Here is a 20,333-nt window from a genome sequence, read left to right as displayed (position 1 = left end):
ACATTTCGGTCACTTGGGGATGGACGGCATCTTTACGGTGTGAGTTTTAAACAATCCTCGGTTTCCGATATGAAAAGGAGACAAACAAAATGATGAAGGGGTAGTATCACGATCGGCGAGTTGCCCAAACGTGAAAGAACATTGTAATATATCGTTTTTTTATTTGTCCTCGTCCATCTGCCCCCTACCGCAAGCATATCCCCGTGCAAGGGTGACCCGCCTCTTGAGGAATCCACATGAACTCACCCCCCACACAACAATTCAGTTTCGCAACGTAGGCAGAACAAATGTAGGAAAAATACTGTAGGCAACATAAACGTCCTTATGTTATGCCATCTGTTTCGACTCGCCTCGAGGGGATCGACACAATAGCCTCTATTGCTTCTAGTGCGTATGTTGCTTCTGTTTATCCTGCTTCTCCCATTCCTCGAAGCTTCGCCCCTTTCCCCATTTTAAATGTAGCATCAGCCATACGATATGGTAGATAGAGGCGCAAAACGCAAAGAGAGCTTGCACACATTTGCTCCTCAATCTGCACTTTTTTAAAAAAGGCAAAATTAAGCAATTGCCATAACAGTGATGAGATGAGATTAATGCTACTTCGTAAGCGATCAAATGGTCAGTAAGGAAGGAAAAAAAGAAAAAAAAAAAAAAAAAACAATCTTCTGTGCATCACCAAATTTATGTCTTTTTGCGGGGATTTTTTTTTTAAGCAAAAGAAACAGTTTTGTATAAAGTTATAACCAAAAAAAAAAAAAAATAAAATAAAGCATTCACATTTAAAGTGGAGAAATGAACATTGAAGTTTTTGTAAGAATTTAAAATGATCTCACCCATTCGATTTGAAAGAGGCATTTTTCTCTTTTTTTTTTTTTCTTAAAACGTGTATGAATTAGGCACATGTATATATATTACACATTTGTATACTTATGTAAACGTATGCCGACGTGTGACTTTTTATTTTGTGCATATCTACATCTTTGAAAAAGTACTGGAGAATATACACTAGTGTGTGTAATTATTATTGTTTTTTTTTTCTTTCTTTCTTTTAATTCTTCGTGATCGTTGTGAACGCAGTCAGGTGATTTTTTTTTCGAATTCCTGAACACGCGCGAAGAGGGGGGAATTCATTGTCAGGGAAACTGAGAGACGAGGCAACAGACCGGCAGAAAAAACGGCAAAAAAAAAGCGACAAAAGAAGCGGCAAAAAAAAAAAACACCAGAAGGGGCAGCAAAAAATAGCCCATTTTAATAGAGCTGAAACGCCCTGGAAAGATTGCAGCGAGATACGCTGTGATCACCAGAGGAACTCGTGAAACATGTCTTCTTTCTCAATCACTGCTAAGCAGCACAGGGAGTTAAAACTGTCCACGCCGCGCACTTAAACGTGCGCTCGTGTTTAACCTCCCATTGTGGACCCACTTAGGAAAGCGAAGAAGAGAGCCTTCTACGCGCACACACGCACATTTGAAACATAACTCCTTAATGAATGAAAATACTTACGCAAAGATGGAGGAAGAAGATGAAAAAAGAGAGGGAAGGCCGATGAAGCGCGTGATAAAGAACAAGTACGGCTTCGAGTTGGGAGTTCTCTACGTGCGCATACGCATTTTTGGATAAATGTCCCTTTGCACTCGTGTGTGTAACTTAAGAGGAAACATGCCCCCAGGAAACCACAAATCGTTTTTTGTTTATTTTTGCTCCCATTCCGTCCTTCTTCTCCCCACCAGGTATTACATCTCCCCCGAGTTTTCGGACCAAAAGAAAGAAGCCGAATACAACGCCCTCAGGATACACAACATAAAAGAATACATCTGCATCCACCTAACGGTGTCGCTATTTATTATCTTAGTAGAATGCTTCGCCTTTTCTGCAAGTAAAAAAAAAAAGGATCTAAAGCGCGCATAGATAGGCTCCTGAAAATGGGCCTCCAGGGGAATATACTATAAATGTGTGTATTAGGCCTACAGGGTGGAGTTCCTCGTCTTCAAGTGTTAAGGTGTTTTCCCCCTTACGCCCATAGAGAGGGACCTCCTCAACCCGTCGCGCTTCTAACCCGTTGTACCTCCCCCCCACCTCTACCCTTCCTTAGACTTAACCAAAAAGGATGCGTCACTTATGGAACACTTTGTGGTTGTCTTCTCCCTTTTGAATTGTTTGATGCACGTGGTTGTGCTGATAAAGGTTTCCTTTACCCCGGCCAAAAACTCCCATTCGAAAAGTTTGTTTGTCGGATATATCATAATTGTAAGTTATGGCAGCGGGGGAGAGACTCTGCTGGGGGGTTCGCTTCACTGGTCCAGCTGTGCCACTTTTCGGGCGCACTTCTTTCACACGTCGATATATTTTTTTCCACCATCTATTTGCTTTGACCACCCCTCCCTCGCACAGAACCAAGTGTTTCAATTCTTGTCTCTCTACTTCTTTACGAAACAAAATGAGGAGAATAAGGCCGGTACCACCCGCTTCACCCCCTACAACAGCAACTTCAGTTTGTATGTTCACTTCTTTGTAGATTCAGTGTTTCTTCTGTGTCTGCCTACCCTCAAGTACGTAGTTTGATTGCTGTCTTTGGTTTAACCCCTGATAGGGATGCACAGCAGACGTGCGGCTGTGCACACAGGGAGTTGCACCCACAAATGTATACACATCGATTTAATGAGCATATTATGCCACCCTTTTCCTCGCCCTGTTAGCTTCCTCTCTACGCTGCTATTTTTAATCGGCTACCTAAGCATTAACGCGGCGCTAATGGCCCTGATTAAGTTTGCCACGGCCAAAATAGAAGTGGAACTGTACTTTATGTACATACTAACCGCTCTTCTGGTTATGTTCACCATTTTGAGATATTTGACGGAAGAAAGAAATCGGATTCTGCTGCACACGATTAAGGACCTAGTTTGCAGTAATTACAAAAAAGTGGGAGATTTCAAATCTACGTGTGAGAAGGAAAATGAATCCATAGCTGTGGATATAGCGAAGGATGATAACTACGACAAGATGGAAGAGAATTACAAATTTTTATTTTCGGACAAAAGCTTTTTCTTTAACGATTTTACCATAAATGCCTGTTACAAGGACTACTACTCTGTGTCCTATTTTTTAAAGCGATTATTAATTGGCTGTGGTGCTAACAAAAACGAAGCAATGAAAAAAAGGACAAATGAGGAAAAAAAAAAATTCCAGAACGTGGAAAAGCACCTGAACGAGTCAGACATTTTAACCATAGCTTACGAAACAGACGTTTTAAAAAATGTGAAAAAAATAAATTCCGACGAAATAGGAAGAAACTGGGATTATTCCTTTATCGATTCGGAGCATGGGAAATCCACTCTCGTCATTTTAGAAGTGGGTTACCATTTGATTAGTCCATACATGGAAAACAATGAAAAGAAGAAAAAAAAATTACAGTTATTTTTATTGTTAATTAATAATATGTATTTCCCCAATCCGTACCACAATGCGAATCATGGTGCAACGGTTTGCCACCTCTCAAAATGTCTTGCGCATATGACCGATTTTGACAAGAGCTTAAATAACACCTACATGATTTGCTACTTAATTGCGTCCATAGCACATGACGTGGGGCACCCTGGGAAAACAAACGCTTACCTCTCAGAAACAAATCACATTTTATCCATTCGATATAACGACATGAGCATTTTGGAAAACTACCACTGCAGTATCACCTTCTCTATTTTGCAACTGATTGGGCACGACTTTTTAATAAATAGTGAAGACACCAAACTGGTGGAGAAGAACAATTACACAAATTTGAGGAAGTTTATCATCGAGTTAATAATTTCGACGGACATGAAATTGCACTTTGAGTATGTGGACATTTTTAAGAAGCGAAAGAGGAGTGAGAACTTTGACATTAGCGACAGGGACGCCATTAATTTGGGCACGATCAACATCAAGGTGGCTGACATTGGGCACACGTGCTTGAAGTGGCGCGACCACGCCAAGTGGACGATGCTGGTCAGCGAGGAGTTCTTTTCGCAGAAGAAGGTCGAGGAGCTCCACCGGAAGAACAAGAGCATGGGTGAGGAGCGGCGAGATGCGCATTAATGTGAATGGCAAACTGCGCATTAATGTGAAGGCGAACTGCGCACGTTAACCTTGCGCGATTGCGTGGACCTTCTCACGCACATCTCTGCTACTTCCCCTCACACAGGCTCCTACCAGTGCAACCCCCGGGGGAACGAGCACTCCATCGACGAAGCCATGATTTTCAACTATGAAAATATATACATCAACTACATAAACAACATCAACAACGTTAACAATTACGACTTTAGCTACATCAAACTGAATTTTATCCACAACCACGATTTTGTGAAGAGCATACCCAGCACACAAGTCTACTTCTTTGAAATTATTGTAATGCCATTAATTCAAGAATTACAATCCATGGAGAAGGCAAAAAAGGACATCACGCGAAAGGTGCTTCATAATTTAAACGTGAACCTAAAGACATGGAGATTAATCGAGAAAAATATTAACCTCTTTTACAACACGGACAAAATGAGAGTCACAGATTATTACAAGAATTTAGAAAAAAAGAAATTGCTAAGGGGAATTATTAGCCTCCTAGACATCGGTGAAGAGGATGTCATATCCTTGACAAAGAATTACACTCAAGAGGAAGATGTCCAGCGGGCAGAGGAAGAAAAGAAGGAAAAAAAAAGGGAAGCAGGATAGAGGGACGTACGATAAAAGAATGTACCATAATGCGCAGTACGATAATGGGCCATTGTAAGGGCCGAGCACATGATGGAAACGTTGCTTCCAAAAAAAAAACAGAAAAGTTCTGTCTAGGGTGAGGAAAAAAGAAACCCACTTGTGTGTGTTGGTGTGCCGCATAATTGGTGCTTCTTCCGATGTGAAAGGTATCACGTGTGTTCTTTTTTTGTATGCCGCAATTTTGATGTGATGCACCAAAATGGTAAACCGAAATAAGTCTCGTGTGCTCATTTGGAAGTCAGCTCTGAGAGATGGCACGTACACCTTTGATCCTTGTGTGACGATAGAGACAACGGGAATTAGCTCGCCTATCCTCATGAGTGGAAGAATGGGATTGCCACCCCACACCTGCGTACTGTCACCAGTGTGAGCGTGGAGCCATTTTTAATGCGCCCGTTTCCCTTCCCCCCTCGGTAATGTCAAAGAATATTTTATCGAGACCTCAATGTTTGTGTTTTTATAAAATTTGTGCTTCACCCACATGCGATTCTTCGCATTGGATTTAATTCATTTCTTTTTTACCACTGCTTTAGCTGATGCATTTCGCGCCACGCCGCACTTTTTGCAGCATCCGAAAATCAGACGCGTCCCCTACGGGTGCCATTACACATGCAATTACGCATGTACTTAGGCGTCCATTTGTGTACATGTATTTGCAAACGTACGTTTGTGTGTCTCTGTATGTGTGTGTACATACACCTCTCTCCCTTTTGCATGCCCCACTTTGATAAATTAATTCCCCATAATAATTATTTTTTTTTAATTCGTTACTTTTTCTTTCCAAAGAAAAACATGTTTCAGTAAATATATAAAAAAAAAATAAAAAAGAAAAAGAAAAAAAAAACATACCGTTAGAATGTGTAAAATATTAAAAAGGCATTAATTTCTGCAAAGGGGGGAGAGGATAATCATCCCTTTGTTTGTGTGATCCGTGGGGGGATAGACGATGTGTTATTTGGCTTTAAAATGTGCCACTAATTGGTTCATTGAGGTCGGCGAAAACAGGTGCATAAACCTCTTCGCCTTTAAGACAGCTCTTATTCGTACTCCATTTTTATAACGTCCCCTTCTGTTTATTAAAAAGGGGGACTTACTTTCTTTGCCTCGACTTTTGCGAAGAATGTATTCCCAGTGGGTATTCCACGTGTCCATTTTTTCTTTACGCTGCTAACGCTGCCAACGTTGTCTATGCTGCAAAAAATTCCCCCTTAACAACTGGGGGAATAAATTCACCCCGCTCTGCTCGCCCCCAATTCAGATGCCACTAACAATCTGACTTTAGTCTTCCAACTGAACTGATTTATTTTTTTTCCCTTCACGATAAAAATTTTACTAGCTAACTGGTTCAGTAACTATTTTTAATGCCATTTATAAAAGAAACGCGAAGGTGCAAAGGGGGAAGTCTCATTTTGGGATGTCATGTTAACAGGCACGTAAAAGGTAAAAAAAGGAGTCCCCCACGGGTGTAGCTCTCAAGGTTGGTAATTTATGGGAAGGGAAAAAAACCATACATAAAAAAGGGGCAGTTGCACACGCCCCGTTTCACCTCTAGGAGCTACTTTCCTTTTTCTCCTTCATGAACTTTTTGTAATCCTCCTTAATCATGTTCATCCTCTCGTTATAATATATCCTGTCATTTTCGTCCAAAAATTCGTCATTTTTTTCCTTGAGCTTTTTTAAAATGAATTCCTCCCGTTCGCTTTTGTTCCGCAGTTTTCGCCAGTCGATGTAGCTGATGTGAATGACGTTGTAGCCTGAGGGGTGGGGAAGCAAAGGAGTTGGGTTGGCAGCGAACACATGCACGCTCACATACGCAGGCACGTAAACACGTTCACATACACGCGCACGTACACCTACACACGGAGGTCGGGGTGGACACAAAAGAAGAAACCATTTGATGATAACTACGCATCGATCCCCTCTGGCACATGTCCTCCGCGGCCGGGACGTGTGGGTCCACTTTTTACTCACCTAATTTGGTCAGAATCCTATGCTTCAATTTCGTGTACGTCGTGTACCTGTTACTGTTCGCGTAGAAGTGAGAGGGCCCATCAACCTCTATTGCTATGGGTCGATTATCAGCAAAGATGGAGTCTTCGCCACTGTTCTGTCCCCCCTCGGAACCACTGCTGGGGTTGTCCTGACTGTTGGTTTTTAAAGGGCCAGCTAATTTTTCCGTAATCAATTTGATCAGTTTTAATTTTTCTTTCTTTTCTTCTTCACTTAAATTTTCATCGACTTCAAAAATATTGGGAATGTCTTCATCATTTTCTGCCCATTTGCATGAGCCGTCATTTGGGCTGTTACTAGATTGTTTTTCATGTGCAAATTGGGGGTTGCTTCCAGATTCGGGATTTCCCGCATAATTGGACCTTCCCGTTTGGTCTCTTCCGCCCATGTGACAGGACTCTGTGGCTTCATTTGGTTCGTCAAGTGTACTTTCGAAATGGTCTGTGTCGTTATCTATGTATTCCTCATTGGCACTGTTTGTGTTCCCCGAGTGTGCGTTAAAAGGGTCATCTCTGTGTTGGGGTTTCTCCTGAGCGCTGTTGGAGGGGAACTGTTTTCCCTCTTTTGCAGAGTCGTCACTGTGATTTGTATGTTCCCCCTTTTTACCTTTCTGAGTTGCTTCGTCTTTTCCCCCCTGTGTCGTTTCAAGCACCTGGTAGGGGTGTGTTTCCCCACCGTCTGGTGACCACTCCTGTGTAGTCTCCCTTTCCATAGAAGCACTAGTGTAATTATAACCCTCCTGGGTGTCCGTCGTTTCGGAAAAGGGGTCCACCTCTTTAGCACCTGCAAAGTTTACACCCGCATTTGTTCTATTGTTGGCTGAATAACCTTCATTATTTTTTAAAGGATTATATGATCGTATGTCTTTAACATTTTTGAAATTTCCCCCCACAGGCTGATTATTCCTTTGGTTTATTTTTTCACCAAAATGGTCACTGCCCTCTTTTTGTTTTTTTTTTCCATCCTCACTTTGTTTACTTCCCTGCACATAATTCAGGTAACTGTTGTTGAGGTAATTTTTATTTTCCGAAAAGGTTCGACGTCTCTGCAGGGTTAAGAAAAATGTCCTACCCCTTTTCAATATCATTATGTGCAAGGGAAAACGTTTGAGAGTCTGTCAGCGGGGGAGGCGAGATTCAAAACGACAGAAGTTGCTGCTAAACTGACAGAGGGAGAGAAAGTCCACCCGTTCGCCGCTCAGCCTATTTTTGCATACCCTACGTTGGCCTCACTGAATGGAAGTTACATAGCACATGTTTGGATGCTGCATGGTGGTGGGGGGGAAGAAGTAGCAATTCAAAAGTGGTCCTTCCCTCTACGTTTGTAGTGGTAGAAAAAAAAAACAGCGTTTCGTTGGGGTGGCTGAAAAAGGTGGAACTATTTAGTGAAATTATAATGTGACGGTTTATGGTGACAACATGTCGTCATGCCAAAGGGGAAAAAAAATGAAGATTGCCGAAAGATGCCGGAAATGTGCCTTGAATAAACAAAACATACCGACTCGCTCGCCTACATGTAGGTTGGCCACATGGCGAAGCGGGGAAAAAAGATATCCGAAACTTGTCGCTAAGCCTCATACGTATGCGCAGTACTACACCGCTCCTCTGCATCCCCGAGATTTAATTTTAATTTGAGTTTCAATTTCAGTTTAAGTTTCCATTTTTTTTCTTTTTTTTTTTTAAAGCCCCAATTTAACCGTTCTGCCGCGGGAAAAAGCGGAAAAGAATTTTCCTTTCTGCAGTATTGAAAAAGTGTTATACCTAAGAAATTAAGTGTACTGCTGAAAATTGTGAGGGACAAGAATTCTCGAGCGACGACAGGGCGTGTGCTGCATTGCCATCTGTGCGCAGTTGGCATGGTAGGAAAAGTTTGCCCCCATTTGTATACGCATGTATATGCACTTATGAATGCGTGTCACACGGGCCACATGTAGAGGAAACTACCTTGGCTAAGTGGAGAAAATTGTCCCAAGAGGGGGGAACGAAGGAGTAGCCAACCATAGTGACATAGGACAACATAGGCGCAATTGTACCAGATGTGCTTCATTCCTGGTGTAATAGGAGGCCCCCTGCGAACCATTTCCCCCCCCCTTGGTGTTCTTGTCCCAGTCCAGTAGACCTCCAGGATGAAAGGGAGAATCCCAATACTCACCCACAACGCCTTGCTCAAAGTAACGAACTTCTGTTTCGCGATCGAGCCAAGGTGTCCATTCGGCTTTCTTGAAAAGGAGAGAAGAAGCATCACAACTAACATCTCCGGGAATAAAGAAGTTAAAATTAAACATGTGGGAGAACTCAAATTAAAAAGTTTAAAAAAAAACAAAACCGTTGCGAAGGATGACACCAATGAAGATGTGTACATTATGAATGGGAAAATATTATATGCACAAAAGAATAAGAAAGAAAAAAATGATTTAAAAATAAAATCTGGTTTGAAGAAGACGAAGTATATGGACACAACGGGAAATTTATTTTATTCCAAATTGAGCGACAGTTTGGGGGAAAATAACTCGAAGGAGCTTCCCACTAGGGAGGTTACCTTTAAAGGTCTAGACGGCCTCGCGGCACATTTGGCAGCTGATCGTGCCGGCAGGCTAACACAAGGTGAATCCTATAACTCGTGCACAGGTGTGAATAGCGGGGCCAATGCTGCGGCTATGCAAACCGCGGTAACCGGGGCAATCGAGACAACCACGACAGCCGCTGCAACCGCTGCAACCGCAGCAACCGAGGCTACTCCGATCAGGGGTAACACCACGAATGGTGCGCTCCACACAGGGGAAACGAAATCAAGTGACCCGCCCATGGAGAAGACGAATGGCGATTCGGTGAGAAGTTCGAATTTACAAAATGGCAACGACTCTCATGTGAGTGCCCCCCGTAATGAGAAGCACGCAAGTAAAAAACTGACAAGGGGGAATGTGAAGCAAGCCTCCGCGGAAGAAGAGGAGAAACATAAAAATAATAACAGGAATGAAGCTCGTGGTAAATCGAGTCACCATGCAAGTATGCCAAAACTTAACAATGATAAGGACAGCTGCGCAGGTGATATCAACCGGGGAGGGGTGAGCACACCCCCAGAAGGTGGCGGATCACAAAGTGGTGGGTTACAAAGCGACGAATCGCAAAGTGACCCCCCCAAAAAAGGCAAACCTCCAAAACGCGATATTTACGAAATTTTGCACGAAATTACCCATGAGCCGAGCAGGCGCGAAATGAAGGCCTTCCTAAACTCGCTCCTAATGCATAAAAATAGAAAATGCACAAGCTTCCTGGGGAACTACATAAGCCTATACTTTTGCAACATCCTGAGCGAAGATTTGAAAGACTTAAAGTATTCCTATTTCGATGGAGTAACCCTCTGTGTTAACAGCTTTTTCAGTGTGCTGAAGGAGTTAGATGAAGATCAGCTGTCTAAAATGACGAACGTTTATTTGAAGGATTATTTTTTAAAAATTTTCCAAATTTTAAAATCGCATAATTTGAGTTTGCATTTTGAAAATTTAAAAATAGAGAACATGAGATTGCTGTACATATATAACATATTAGGGTTAATTAGGAAAGAGGGGAAAAAAACGAAAAAAGAACATATAAAAAAATTCCTTTATCAATATATATGTGTGCAAAATGATGATTTAGCTGTCCTCAAGAACACGAACAAAATGAAGTTCCTCTCAAATATAATTAAAAATGGAGTCACCACTCGCATGCACATGTTGGTCACTCTCTCGTATGACCTGTCTTCATTCGACAAGACTTCTTCCAACTGTCTTACCAAAACTGAAGTTAAAAATGTGCTTTTCGAAGTTATCCTCGAGAATCAGCTGGAAAACCCTTTCTTCTCGTTACAATCGCCAGATTCGGTAGACCTGAAGTCGTCTGGATGGACCCTCGTTGACGTGAATCAAATTCTGAACGGCAATTTGCCATACGAGTGAATCGTAACAGGAAAAAAAAAAAAAATTCACTTTTCAAACTTGAAATTTTAAAATATCACATTTCAAGGGAACGATTTGCAAAACAATACGAACGGGATCCCGATCTGCGTTTTTTTTTTTTTTTTTTTTGTAACTCCGAAATTTTCCACCTACAGGAAAGTACTTTACTACTGACACTCCAGTAAAAATATACGCAGATGTGCTGAAGGAGCAATGTTCGGAAGCAAAAATACGCGGCGAAAAAAGAGCAGTAAATGTGTTTATTCCACAAAGGGAATTTTCATATGAAAGGCATCCTCGGTGAGCCTGTCCATTTCCTGGAGCTCTGGGTACGTCTTGTAGAGGTCCGTGGCTTCGGTGTAACTGTTCTGTTCTTTTTCATACTCACGGTCCACTTCGTCCAGCTTGTTTTTCTTTTTCTGCTTCTCCAGATCTCTGCGTGGGGGGAAGGGGCAAAAGGGGCATCATGAGCGCTGCGCGTGGGGCACGTCTACAGTGGAACAGGGGAAATCTCTCCACAACGATAGACATACGGGAGAAACCTCTCCGCATGCGCGTTTGTTTCTCCCGCTGTCCCTGTCTCTCCCTTTCTGCGCGTACTCCTTTATCATGTGCAACAGCCTCCTTATTTGGCTGTTTTCGGGTTCGAAAAGATCCCCGCGGAAGGAGTCCTGATCTTCAGTCATGTCGCCCGGGACGGGCTTGCGTTTCTTCAAAAGGTGGTTCCTGATGACGCCAATTTGCTCGTCACTGAGTGGCTCGACGTCCTTGGCAGAATTCTCATAAAGGTTTATGGTTTCCTCGGCCAAAATGTAAATGGACTGCATTTTGCTATTTTCCCGACATTTGGCCTGTTTCTTCTTTATAATGATCTCTTTTATGTACTCAATGGGGAAGACGAAATTTTTATACACATTTAGCAGCTCATTCTTTACGTCTTCAGGGATGTCTAAAATTTCGATCTGCTCTTTTTTGATGGGCTTCATATTATTCAAAATCAGGTTCATTCGTCCAGTCTTCGTCTTGTAGGTACAAGGATAGATATACATTTGTTTTTTTAATTTATCTAGATCCTTTAGCAAGTAATTTAGTTCGTTAAGGTCTAGCCTGGCGATTTTTCGATATAGCTCTTTGTTATAATTTTGTACCAGCTGCACTGTTAATGAGTGGGGATTTTCAAATGCCACATCGAAGACGGTCATAAGGATGGCTTCACAATCTGTTTGCAAAAATTCTTTGTAAGAATTCTCATTGGATGAGAAATAATCGGCCACCAATTTCCGGTACAGCTTGTAATTGTCCTTTCCCAGGTAGGCCAAAATATATTCTTCGCGTATGCTTGGGTAGCGATCGTATGCCTTGTTAATGCCCGAGTAGTACGTGTCACATATGTGCTTCAACAATTTGAAATTTTTGTCTATATTGTTTTTGTTGAGGCGGTATTCAGTGTCCTTGTGTAGTTCTCCCCTCATGAAGTAGAAGTCCCTCTTGGAGAAAAAAATCTCTTCGAAGATTTGCTGTTCCGGGGATTTCGGCTCTGCTGGAGATTTCTCCTGCTTCGTTAATTTCTTCTTCTCTGGCCACTTGGTCCGCTCTCCTATGTTGAGCCCTTGGTGGGGAGTATCCCTTCCCCCTTCCGTTCTGGAGACGCTCCTCTCCCAGCGCGGGGAGTCATCGTCCCGCCGGCTGACTAACCCCATTATGTCCTTCTCCCGCTTAAAGTACGAATTAAAGATTTTGTTCATGGTACTATTGGAGAGGTGAAAAATGTTGCGCGCGTTCCTCGTTTTGATGTTATCAAATCGGCAAAAGAAGATGTCTCCTTCTTTGAGATTTTCATAATCGATTTGTCGCTTCTCGATCAGCGTGATGACGTCTCTTACGTGTTCCTTGTTGATTTTGTTATACCCGGTGGTGCCACAGAAAGGGGTATTTTCCCCCTTCTCGGGGGCGCTCTCTTGTGCTGCCGGCACTTTGGGGCTCAAAACCCTGGTGGAGAGAATCACATAATTGTTAAAGAATGCGAGAACCTTGGAGGGGTACCTCAGCATGGAGTCATAATCCCGAATGACGTTTTGGTCACTGGACATCCTTTTTATAAGTTCATATATCTGGTGATTAATTTGATCCGCATTAACCATGCTCCCTTCGTACAGATTGGGGTCTGACGTCTTGTTAACGATTCGAACATACAGCAGTTTTTCCTTCTTAAAGATGTAGTCGTCCACGTTTATATACTTGAGAGCATCTTCTTCGTTGCAGCCGTAGAAGTCTTGCTTGAATTTTTTATACTTATCTGCGTAGTCCTTGGTGCGTATTGACCCTTTTGCTTTTTGGTCCTGTGGAGTGCTATCCCTTGCGTAGCGCGATTCGAACGGGCCACTTTCGCCTGTGTGGAGGCCGTCCCCACTTTCTTCCCCCCTTCGGTGTCCCATTTTGTGGCTGGGAACACGGTCTTCGTTGGTCTCCTCCACGGCAGCCGAATTGTACAGGGAAAACTGATGTGTTATAACCTTATTTTTGAGGTAATCAAAATTGCGCAGAATATTTCTCGTGTTGATAATATTATGAGATTTTATTTTCACCTTAATGGGGTTACTTTTACTTTCAAATATATTCACAATGATGTTATTTCCGTCGTTACAAAAATCAGACACCTCCGCTTTGAAGTAGACATTTTCGAATAAATTTTCCACGACAATTGTGTGTTTTAAATTCTGTAATTTTTCATTTATTTCATTATTGGGTATTTTGTGTAAACTTAAGAAGACATACTCGAGTTTTTTATTCACTTCAATTATGTATGCGCTAATTTTTCGGGTTGCGTTCTTGCCCGATTGTAGGAGCTGCACATTGTGTTTGTCCTTCTCATCATTTTCTTCGTAGAGGAGGTAGCCCTTTATGCATCCATTTATTAAAACGACAAAATATTTATTCCTTAAATTTTTTACAATTTGGATGAAAATTTTTTTTTCGGAATTTTTCAGTTCATTCAATTTGTCGTAAATTTTTTCCTTCCTTTTGTTCATTTCGTTTGTGAATAATTCTCCGATTATTCTATTTCTCTCGTCAATTTCTTTTACGAGAACAAGGCAGTCTTTGACAGGGTCATTTTGCACACAGGGGGATTGGTCTTCCCATTTTGGGTTCCCGTTCCTCATCAGTCTAGCATACATTGCATGGTCAATAAAATTGTTTCTATGTAAATACTCGTACAGCAGTTCATTTTCCAGGAGGTAGTTATTCTCCCTCTTAATTATAATTTGCTCATTATCGTCATTTTTTAATTTCACAAATATATCGTTTTCGACAACGTTTGTTACTCTGCCCACTTTTAGCTGTCCCACATGCATATCCTTCACGTCTTTTAATTTTTGCACATTTTTTCTTCTTACCTCATGGTGCGATCTTCTTCTTCTGAACTTTGTTTCGTTTGGTTCGTTACTTCTACTTGCCAGGAGGAAGTTATACAGGGCACCCCCCGTCCTCTTCTTGTACCCATTAGTACATTTTAAAAAATGTGCGAAAAGTAAAAGGGGGAGAACTCCCCAAGGGGGTTTCATTTCTGTTCGCCCCTCGCTTTGCCTCACTTCGCAATTGGCGAAGAGGAAGCGGTTTGTTCGCACTTAATCCACTGGGTTATTTGCACATACACGCGGAAGGGTAAGGCATACATGCGGGCACATTTGCGTACTCTACATTTTTGCGGCATGTTAGCGAATAGTCGCGGCATCTTCCTTGCAATTCCCCTGTCGAGGGGCGCTCCCGGGATTGCCTAGAGCGATTAGTCTTTAAGCAGGCGCGTTTTCCCCCTGCCGCGGCGGGAAGGAGCCATCGTTCGTGTGGTTTCTCTTCCGCTTTCCCTTCACTACATAGCTTCAGTGTCGATGCGCTGATGGTGGCAATGACGACTTGCCTTGTGATGGTCTGGACTGAAGCCCGCCTCGCGCGTGCCTGGGAATGTGCGCACTTAAGGGGTGGCTAGGAAGCACATTTGTACACAAGGTTGGCGAGCGGTTTATCGTTTCCAATAATGTTAAGAGAAAATACTTTTGAGGGCGTCATTTCTTCACCCCTCTTGCGTCGAAAGAAAAAGCCTTTCTCCGGTCTGTGCGCAGCAGGGCGGCGAATTTTGCTATTTCCCCCTCTCAGATTTCCGCAGAAATGGGAGCGAACTAGGTCGACACGCCCTCTGTGCACGCACATGAGTTGAAAAGGGCATATTCGTTGCACTGGCATGATTGTTAAAGGTTTTTTGTGAGAGATGTGATTTTTTTTTTTTTTTTCTTCCTTAAAGGTGAAGAATACAAGCAGAGAGAGGTACAACACTGTTTGTGCTGTTCCACCTTTTTGGCTAATTATATGTGTTATGTTATGTTTAGTTTTTTTTTTTTCTTTTTTTCTCTCTCTTTACTTCGACCAACTCCGCTTTAACAATTGGATGGTTTTTTCTTTTCCGATATTCTAATCGCCGACGAGTTTGCCAGGTTCCCAATTTGGCCCACGAAGATAGCCCGTGCGTGAATCCCGAGCTTCCGCCTTTTTCCCCCCCTCGAGCCACTCATCCATGGATACGCTAATTGGCCTGAAGGGCAAGAACTTCCTAATCCTCGCGGCAGATACGCACAGCATCAATTCAATTATCAAGTTAAAGAATGACGACAAAACCAAGTTTTACGACATTAACGGAAACAAATGCCTACTCCTGGGAGGATCCATTGGAGATAGAATTCAGTTTGGTGAATTCATAAGGAAGAATGTGCACCTGTACCAGTACCAGAACTCCACCGATTTGTTTGTGAAATCGTTTGCCTTTTTTACGCGCAAGAATTTGGCTTACTATTTGAGGAGAAACCCCTACGAGGTCAACTGCCTCATAGGTGGATACGACAACGTAGGGGAATGAGGCTTCGCTAAGGCTGCGCGGAGTGGGCGCAGAAAAAGTTACTGTATACATGCGGGCGAAGAGAACAAGCCCCCATGTCTGAGCGGTTCCCCCTTTCGCAACAGAAATAGGATTGTGTGTGTGTTTGCGTTTGTTTCTGTTTGTTCGTGTCTGTTTGCGTCTGTTCGGGTCTGTTTGCGTCTGTTTGTGTCCGTTTGTGTGCATATCTCCCTGTTCTGTTTGCCCACCTCGAAAAAGAGACAAATCGTTTTGTATTCATTAGTATGCTTCATAACGAACATACCCACTTTTTCTTCACCCCCTCCCAGAAGGACGGTTACCAACTCTACTGGTGCGACTACCTTAGCAACATGGACGCTGTGAACAAGGGAGCGCACGGCTACGGCGCGTACCTAGTGAACGCCATCCTGGATAAGTACTACCATGAAAATATGAGTTTGGAAGAAGCCCTACTCATCTTTAAAAAGTGTTTTGAAGAATTGAAGAAGAGATTTCTCCTCACCCAAATAAATTACGAACTACGAATTATGGCAGATAACAAGATTGAGGCTCAATACGTGACCATTTGAGGCACCCCCCAGGTGGGCCATTACCTCAGCCCCCCGTGCTGTCCCATTTTTTACGTGTCACGTGTGTGCATATATATGTATATATATGTGCAATATCTCTATATATCTGTACATATGTAGGCTCCATTTATGCGGCTCCCGTAGCAGCATTCACACGCATGTGGCATGCCACCTTATTCGGAGTAAAATTGCCCCCAACCATTCAAAAATCATTACATATTACCATTTGCACACATGCAAAGAGGGGTATACCCTAAAAACTGCGCACACCGAGGGCCCTCCTTTTTTCCTTTACTACATTTTAAATGTTGCCAAGTTTTTCACAAATGGGAAACTTTTCAGGAAGGAATATTTTCGAATAGCTTAACTGATCATTAGGTGAAATTTATTTTTACAAAAAAGACGCAAAAAAAAAAAAAAAAAAAGGACGACATACAAACGAATGTACTTATATGCACGTTTGGAGGTCCCATGAATAGGGATAACTCTCTGCTGCAAACTTGGGTCTGCGGTTCCTTCGATTCGTTGCAAATAGGTTAAGCGCTTTTCGCCGCGTATACGTCACCCAAGCTGACATAACTTTTTCACGGCCTCTTTGGACATACATAGACATATGCACGAAAAAAGGAAACTGTGTTTCCTCTCCCCCTACCCCCATCAACGCTTTACCGCATCGCCGCTTCATCGAATCACTTCCTCGTGCTAATTACTCCTCCGCACTCAGTCATCCTTCGAATCATACCAGTCTTCGTTTTTTATTCTGTCGTACGAGTATGTGGCAATTATGGAGAACGGAATTGTCATCAGTATGGCCAGAAGGGCGAAAAAGATGTTATTACGATTTAGGGACCATTTGTGCATGAGGAAGGGAATGAAGGGAAAGGACATAAACATCATTATGAATAGGATAAGGATAAATTTGACTGAAATCATTCTGTGGGGAAGGGGGGGCGCGCGAAAAAAAAGCAAGAAAAAAAAAACAACAAAAAAAAAAGCCAGTATGCTGTGTCTATCGTGGTGTGAAAACGTCCGTACGGGTTATTCTCCCAAGTGTGTTCTTTTCCCGCGCTTTGTTTTCTCTGTATACTTGCGTTTGGTTAGTACTCCGTCTGTAGTTATCGGGTTCTCATTGATTCAAATAATTTTAGCACTTCGCCGCGTGGTTTGGTGAAAAATGACAGTATTATGACCCTTGGTAAACGAGGCGGAAATGGGAAAGAACGGACTTGCCTTTCTTGACCTCACACGGTGTGCCACTTGCAAAATGTTTCCTCGTTTGCTAAAATGCGATGGTGTCCCCTCCTGTAACTTCTGTTACAGCATATGTGCAAAGAATGATCATATGGAACGCGAACAAGAGAAGTTGAATTTTCTGGATTTAAAGCGAAGGGTCACCTATATACAATTTGTTCTTTCACTTTGTCAGTGTTTTCTCAAAAGAGGAATAAAATCGCTTCATGAAAGGGGCTAAATGGGACAAGGCGATTGTATGTACACATGAGGCGTTTTCCCTTTTAGGGATAAAAAAAAAAGAAAGAGAGAGAAAAAAAAAATGATCTCCCTCCAACTCCACGTTTCGGGAAGGTGTACCTTTTTACAGCACCCCATCGTGGACGTTTAAGTCCTTTTTGTTTTTATAAGGATAACATAACAAGGATGAACATATTCAAAGTTACCAATTGTGGATGGGACAAGATAGACGATTCGCTCGCCCCCCCCTGATGGGGACGGACGGGCATATCATGTTACTTCCTCCTATACACGTTAAATTTTAGTGCGGTGGGGCTGTGCCTCCTCATTGTGCTAGTGTCCGTCGTGCGCAGTGAAAGATACGTGACAAACTGCTTCCGTAAGCTGTTGACAGCACAAGTGTAACAAAAAAAAATAAATAAAGATAAAGTAATGGCAAAATAAAGCAAAATAAAAAATGTTTTAACGTGTTGTAAAATTTCAGACCTGCTCCTTCAGCATTCACCGCTTCACCCTTTGTGGGGCATTTTTCCTATATTCTATTTTTGCGAACAAACATGCGCCCTTAAATTGCAGATTGCTTTTTTTTTTTTTAAAGTGTGGCATAATGTGGCAACGAAGGGGCGCAGGTTTACTTCATGAGCACCTTAAACGAGGAAAGCGGCCCCACAATCTTTGGCATCATAAATATTAGTGATAAATGAACCGCGCTTGGGTTAATTATCCTCTCCGTTTTTTTTTTTTTTTTTCATATTTTTTTTTTGGAAAACTGGAAAAGAATATATATGCGAGAAAAAAGGCACCACTGAAATTGGCAATTTTGATCTCCTAAATATGATCATAAATTTCTGCCTGTTCTATCGAAATTGTAGAGGTGTTACAACTGGGCACGTAGGGAATTACGGCTGACGTGACTGTCTTTGTTTTTTTATAGTAGGTCGAGGCGAAATATGTTTTCCTGCACTGCGCGTTGTTGTGGCGTATTTGTTTTTTTTTTCACCCTTTCTCCGTTTCACGCTTTTTAAGGCCATCGCCGAACGTTTTGGTAAAATTGCTGGCATGAAAGAGGCGCGAAGGCAATGCTACTTCTGTTTCTTTTTCTTGTTATTCCTGTTACTTTTTTTTTTTTTTCTGAAATTTTTTTGGCCAAATAGCGAAATTGAAAGGAAGGAAATAGCCTCCCATCTCGATTCTCATCATCTGGAAAAATATTTATTTATTCCCTCATTTGAGGATACATTTCTCTATGACGCTTTCTTAACAAATAAAGTTACGCAAAAAAAAAAAAAAAAAGGCGCGAGCAACTGGACGGAATGAACCCAACAGCAGCGTCATAAGGACATTCTCCCAAAAACGTTTGACAGGAGGGTTTCCCCCACTTGGTCTTTCAAAAAAAAAGGATAATCGAACTCCCGAAAGGGGGGAGTCGATTCGTGGAGTTCCAAACATTGTAGCATATATTGAGTGAGGAGTCCCAAGTGGGAAATCTCCTCAATACATTAAACAACACGGGAGCTATATCTAAAGGGCCATGACCAAACGGCTCACTCTGCGTTAGTACAGGGTGGCCACAACGAGTGGGTAGCTTCTCAGAGGAGGGCATTCCTGCGTAGCATCCCGGGGGAGTGCATTCGTAAGTGCATCTATTCATCACGTCTATAACGTACTTACCAGCACCCATCCCGAACAGTGCCTGACCATGGAATTCACAGGCAGCAACTTTCTGCGGTTTAGACTCGCTTTGAGCATGATCAGCGGGAAAGCCATAACCATTAAAAATATCAGGAAAAGAAAAAAAAAAAAAAAATCCGGGAGAGATGACCAAGGTGATGGAGTTGAGAAGGAAGGCCTGCGGGAGTACGAAGCAAAGTTGCTAAGGCTTATAGACAAGTTATGCGACGATACAACGATCAAGATCAATGAGGAAGGAGATGAGCTATATTTCAAACCAGGATTTTTAATGGGGAACGTAAATGATGAAGTGAGGATAAGTGATTTGGACAATACTTTCCACTGTGGAAAGGAAAGAAGCATCACATACTTCCTTGAGTTCCTCCTTATGGTAACTCCATTTTTTAAAAACCCTGTCAAATTGATATTAAAAGGAATAACCGATGATTCTATTGATACGACTGTTCATACGTGTAAAATTGTAAGCGAACACTTTTTTAAAAATATTTTAAAATTTGACGATCATTTTTTGAATATTACTATTGTGAGAAGAGGAATACAGTCGGACTGTTCAGGGGAAGTTGTCTTCTTTATGGATAACCTGAAAACAGTGACACCTTTCGACATCCATGATCCTGGCGTGGTTAAAAAAATAGCTGGGACAATTGTTTGCAATAAAATATCTGCTGTATTTAGAAACAAATTGATGAATTTCGCCAAAAAAAATTTACTCAGTTTTACTCCATATGTCAGCATACAAGTGGAGGATCCCAAGGTTAAAAATTTCAAAGCGCAGAATCATTTTATTTCGTTTTCCTTGTTTGCCCATACGAAGAATAGCTGCGTGTATGCCACGGACTTGTGCGTCGATGAGTTTTTCTTGAGGCACGCGCGGGGCGTCCTAAGCAACGGGGGGGGAAGCGACCGGATAGATGACAAAGGCGAAGCAATGGAGGATGGAGAAATGGAGGACGGAGAAATGGAGGACGGAGAAATGGAGGACGGAGAAATGGAGGACGGAGAA

General features: G+C 42.2%; 7 protein-coding genes across 7 annotated transcripts; 4 read left to right on the top strand and 3 right to left on the bottom strand.

Annotated features, from left to right (window-relative positions):
• Nucleotides 1–1,485: 1,485 nt before the first annotated feature.
• On the top strand, nucleotides 1,486–4,704 carry C922_00078 (3',5'-cyclic-nucleotide phosphodiesterase; the record flags this gene model as incomplete). The annotated part of the gene is made up of 6 exons (XM_008815695.1): nucleotides 1,486–1,568; nucleotides 1,731–1,876; nucleotides 2,093–2,247; nucleotides 2,392–2,549; nucleotides 2,697–4,045; nucleotides 4,178–4,704. The coding sequence occupies 6 exons, from the start codon at nucleotides 1,486–1,488 to the stop codon at nucleotides 4,702–4,704; spliced, it is 2,418 nt and encodes an 805-aa protein (XP_008813917.1).
• A 1,590-nt stretch (nucleotides 4,705–6,294) lies between these two features.
• C922_00077 (hypothetical protein) lies at nucleotides 6,295–7,843 on the bottom strand (the record flags this gene model as incomplete). Its single annotated transcript, XM_008815694.1, has 2 exons — nucleotides 6,295–6,500; nucleotides 6,718–7,843. 2 exons carry the CDS (start codon nucleotides 7,841–7,843, stop codon nucleotides 6,295–6,297), a joined length of 1,332 nt encoding a protein of 443 aa, XP_008813916.1.
• A 1,038-nt stretch (nucleotides 7,844–8,881) lies between these two features.
• Nucleotides 8,882–10,693, top strand: C922_00076 (hypothetical protein; the record flags this gene model as incomplete). Its single annotated transcript, XM_008815693.1, has 1 exon — nucleotides 8,882–10,693. The coding sequence occupies one exon, from the start codon at nucleotides 8,882–8,884 to the stop codon at nucleotides 10,691–10,693; it is 1,812 nt and encodes a 603-aa protein (XP_008813915.1).
• Nucleotides 10,694–10,953: 260 nt separating this feature from the next.
• On the bottom strand, nucleotides 10,954–14,256 carry C922_00075 (hypothetical protein; the record flags this gene model as incomplete). Its single annotated transcript, XM_008815692.1, has 2 exons — nucleotides 10,954–11,128; nucleotides 11,294–14,256. The coding sequence occupies 2 exons, from the start codon at nucleotides 14,254–14,256 to the stop codon at nucleotides 10,954–10,956; spliced, it is 3,138 nt and encodes a 1,045-aa protein (XP_008813914.1).
• A 1,004-nt stretch (nucleotides 14,257–15,260) lies between these two features.
• Nucleotides 15,261–16,168, top strand: C922_00074 (20S proteasome subunit beta 4; the record flags this gene model as incomplete). The annotated part of the gene is made up of 2 exons (XM_008815691.1): nucleotides 15,261–15,587; nucleotides 15,908–16,168. 2 exons carry the CDS (start codon nucleotides 15,261–15,263, stop codon nucleotides 16,166–16,168), a joined length of 588 nt encoding a protein of 195 aa, XP_008813913.1.
• Nucleotides 16,169–16,888: 720 nt separating this feature from the next.
• On the bottom strand, nucleotides 16,889–17,967 carry C922_00073 (hypothetical protein; the record flags this gene model as incomplete). Its single annotated transcript, XM_008815690.1, has 2 exons — nucleotides 16,889–17,102; nucleotides 17,918–17,967. The coding sequence occupies 2 exons, from the start codon at nucleotides 17,965–17,967 to the stop codon at nucleotides 16,889–16,891; spliced, it is 264 nt and encodes an 87-aa protein (XP_008813912.1).
• A 1,370-nt stretch (nucleotides 17,968–19,337) lies between these two features.
• Nucleotides 19,338–20,245, top strand: C922_00072 (RNA 3'-terminal phosphate cyclase; the record flags this gene model as incomplete). Its single annotated transcript, XM_008815689.1, has 2 exons — nucleotides 19,338–20,084; nucleotides 20,195–20,245. The coding sequence occupies 2 exons, from the start codon at nucleotides 19,338–19,340 to the stop codon at nucleotides 20,243–20,245; spliced, it is 798 nt and encodes a 265-aa protein (XP_008813911.1).
• Between the last annotated feature and the right edge of the window lie 88 nt (nucleotides 20,246–20,333).

The sequence above is a fragment of the Plasmodium inui genome (assembly GCF_000524495.1).
Source record: "Plasmodium inui San Antonio 1 unplaced genomic scaffold supercont1.1, whole genome shotgun sequence".
NCBI lineage: Eukaryota > Apicomplexa > Aconoidasida > Haemosporida > Plasmodiidae > Plasmodium > Plasmodium inui.
Note: the sequence above shows the minus strand (reverse complement) of the source record. Positions and strands in the feature narration are given on the sequence as shown.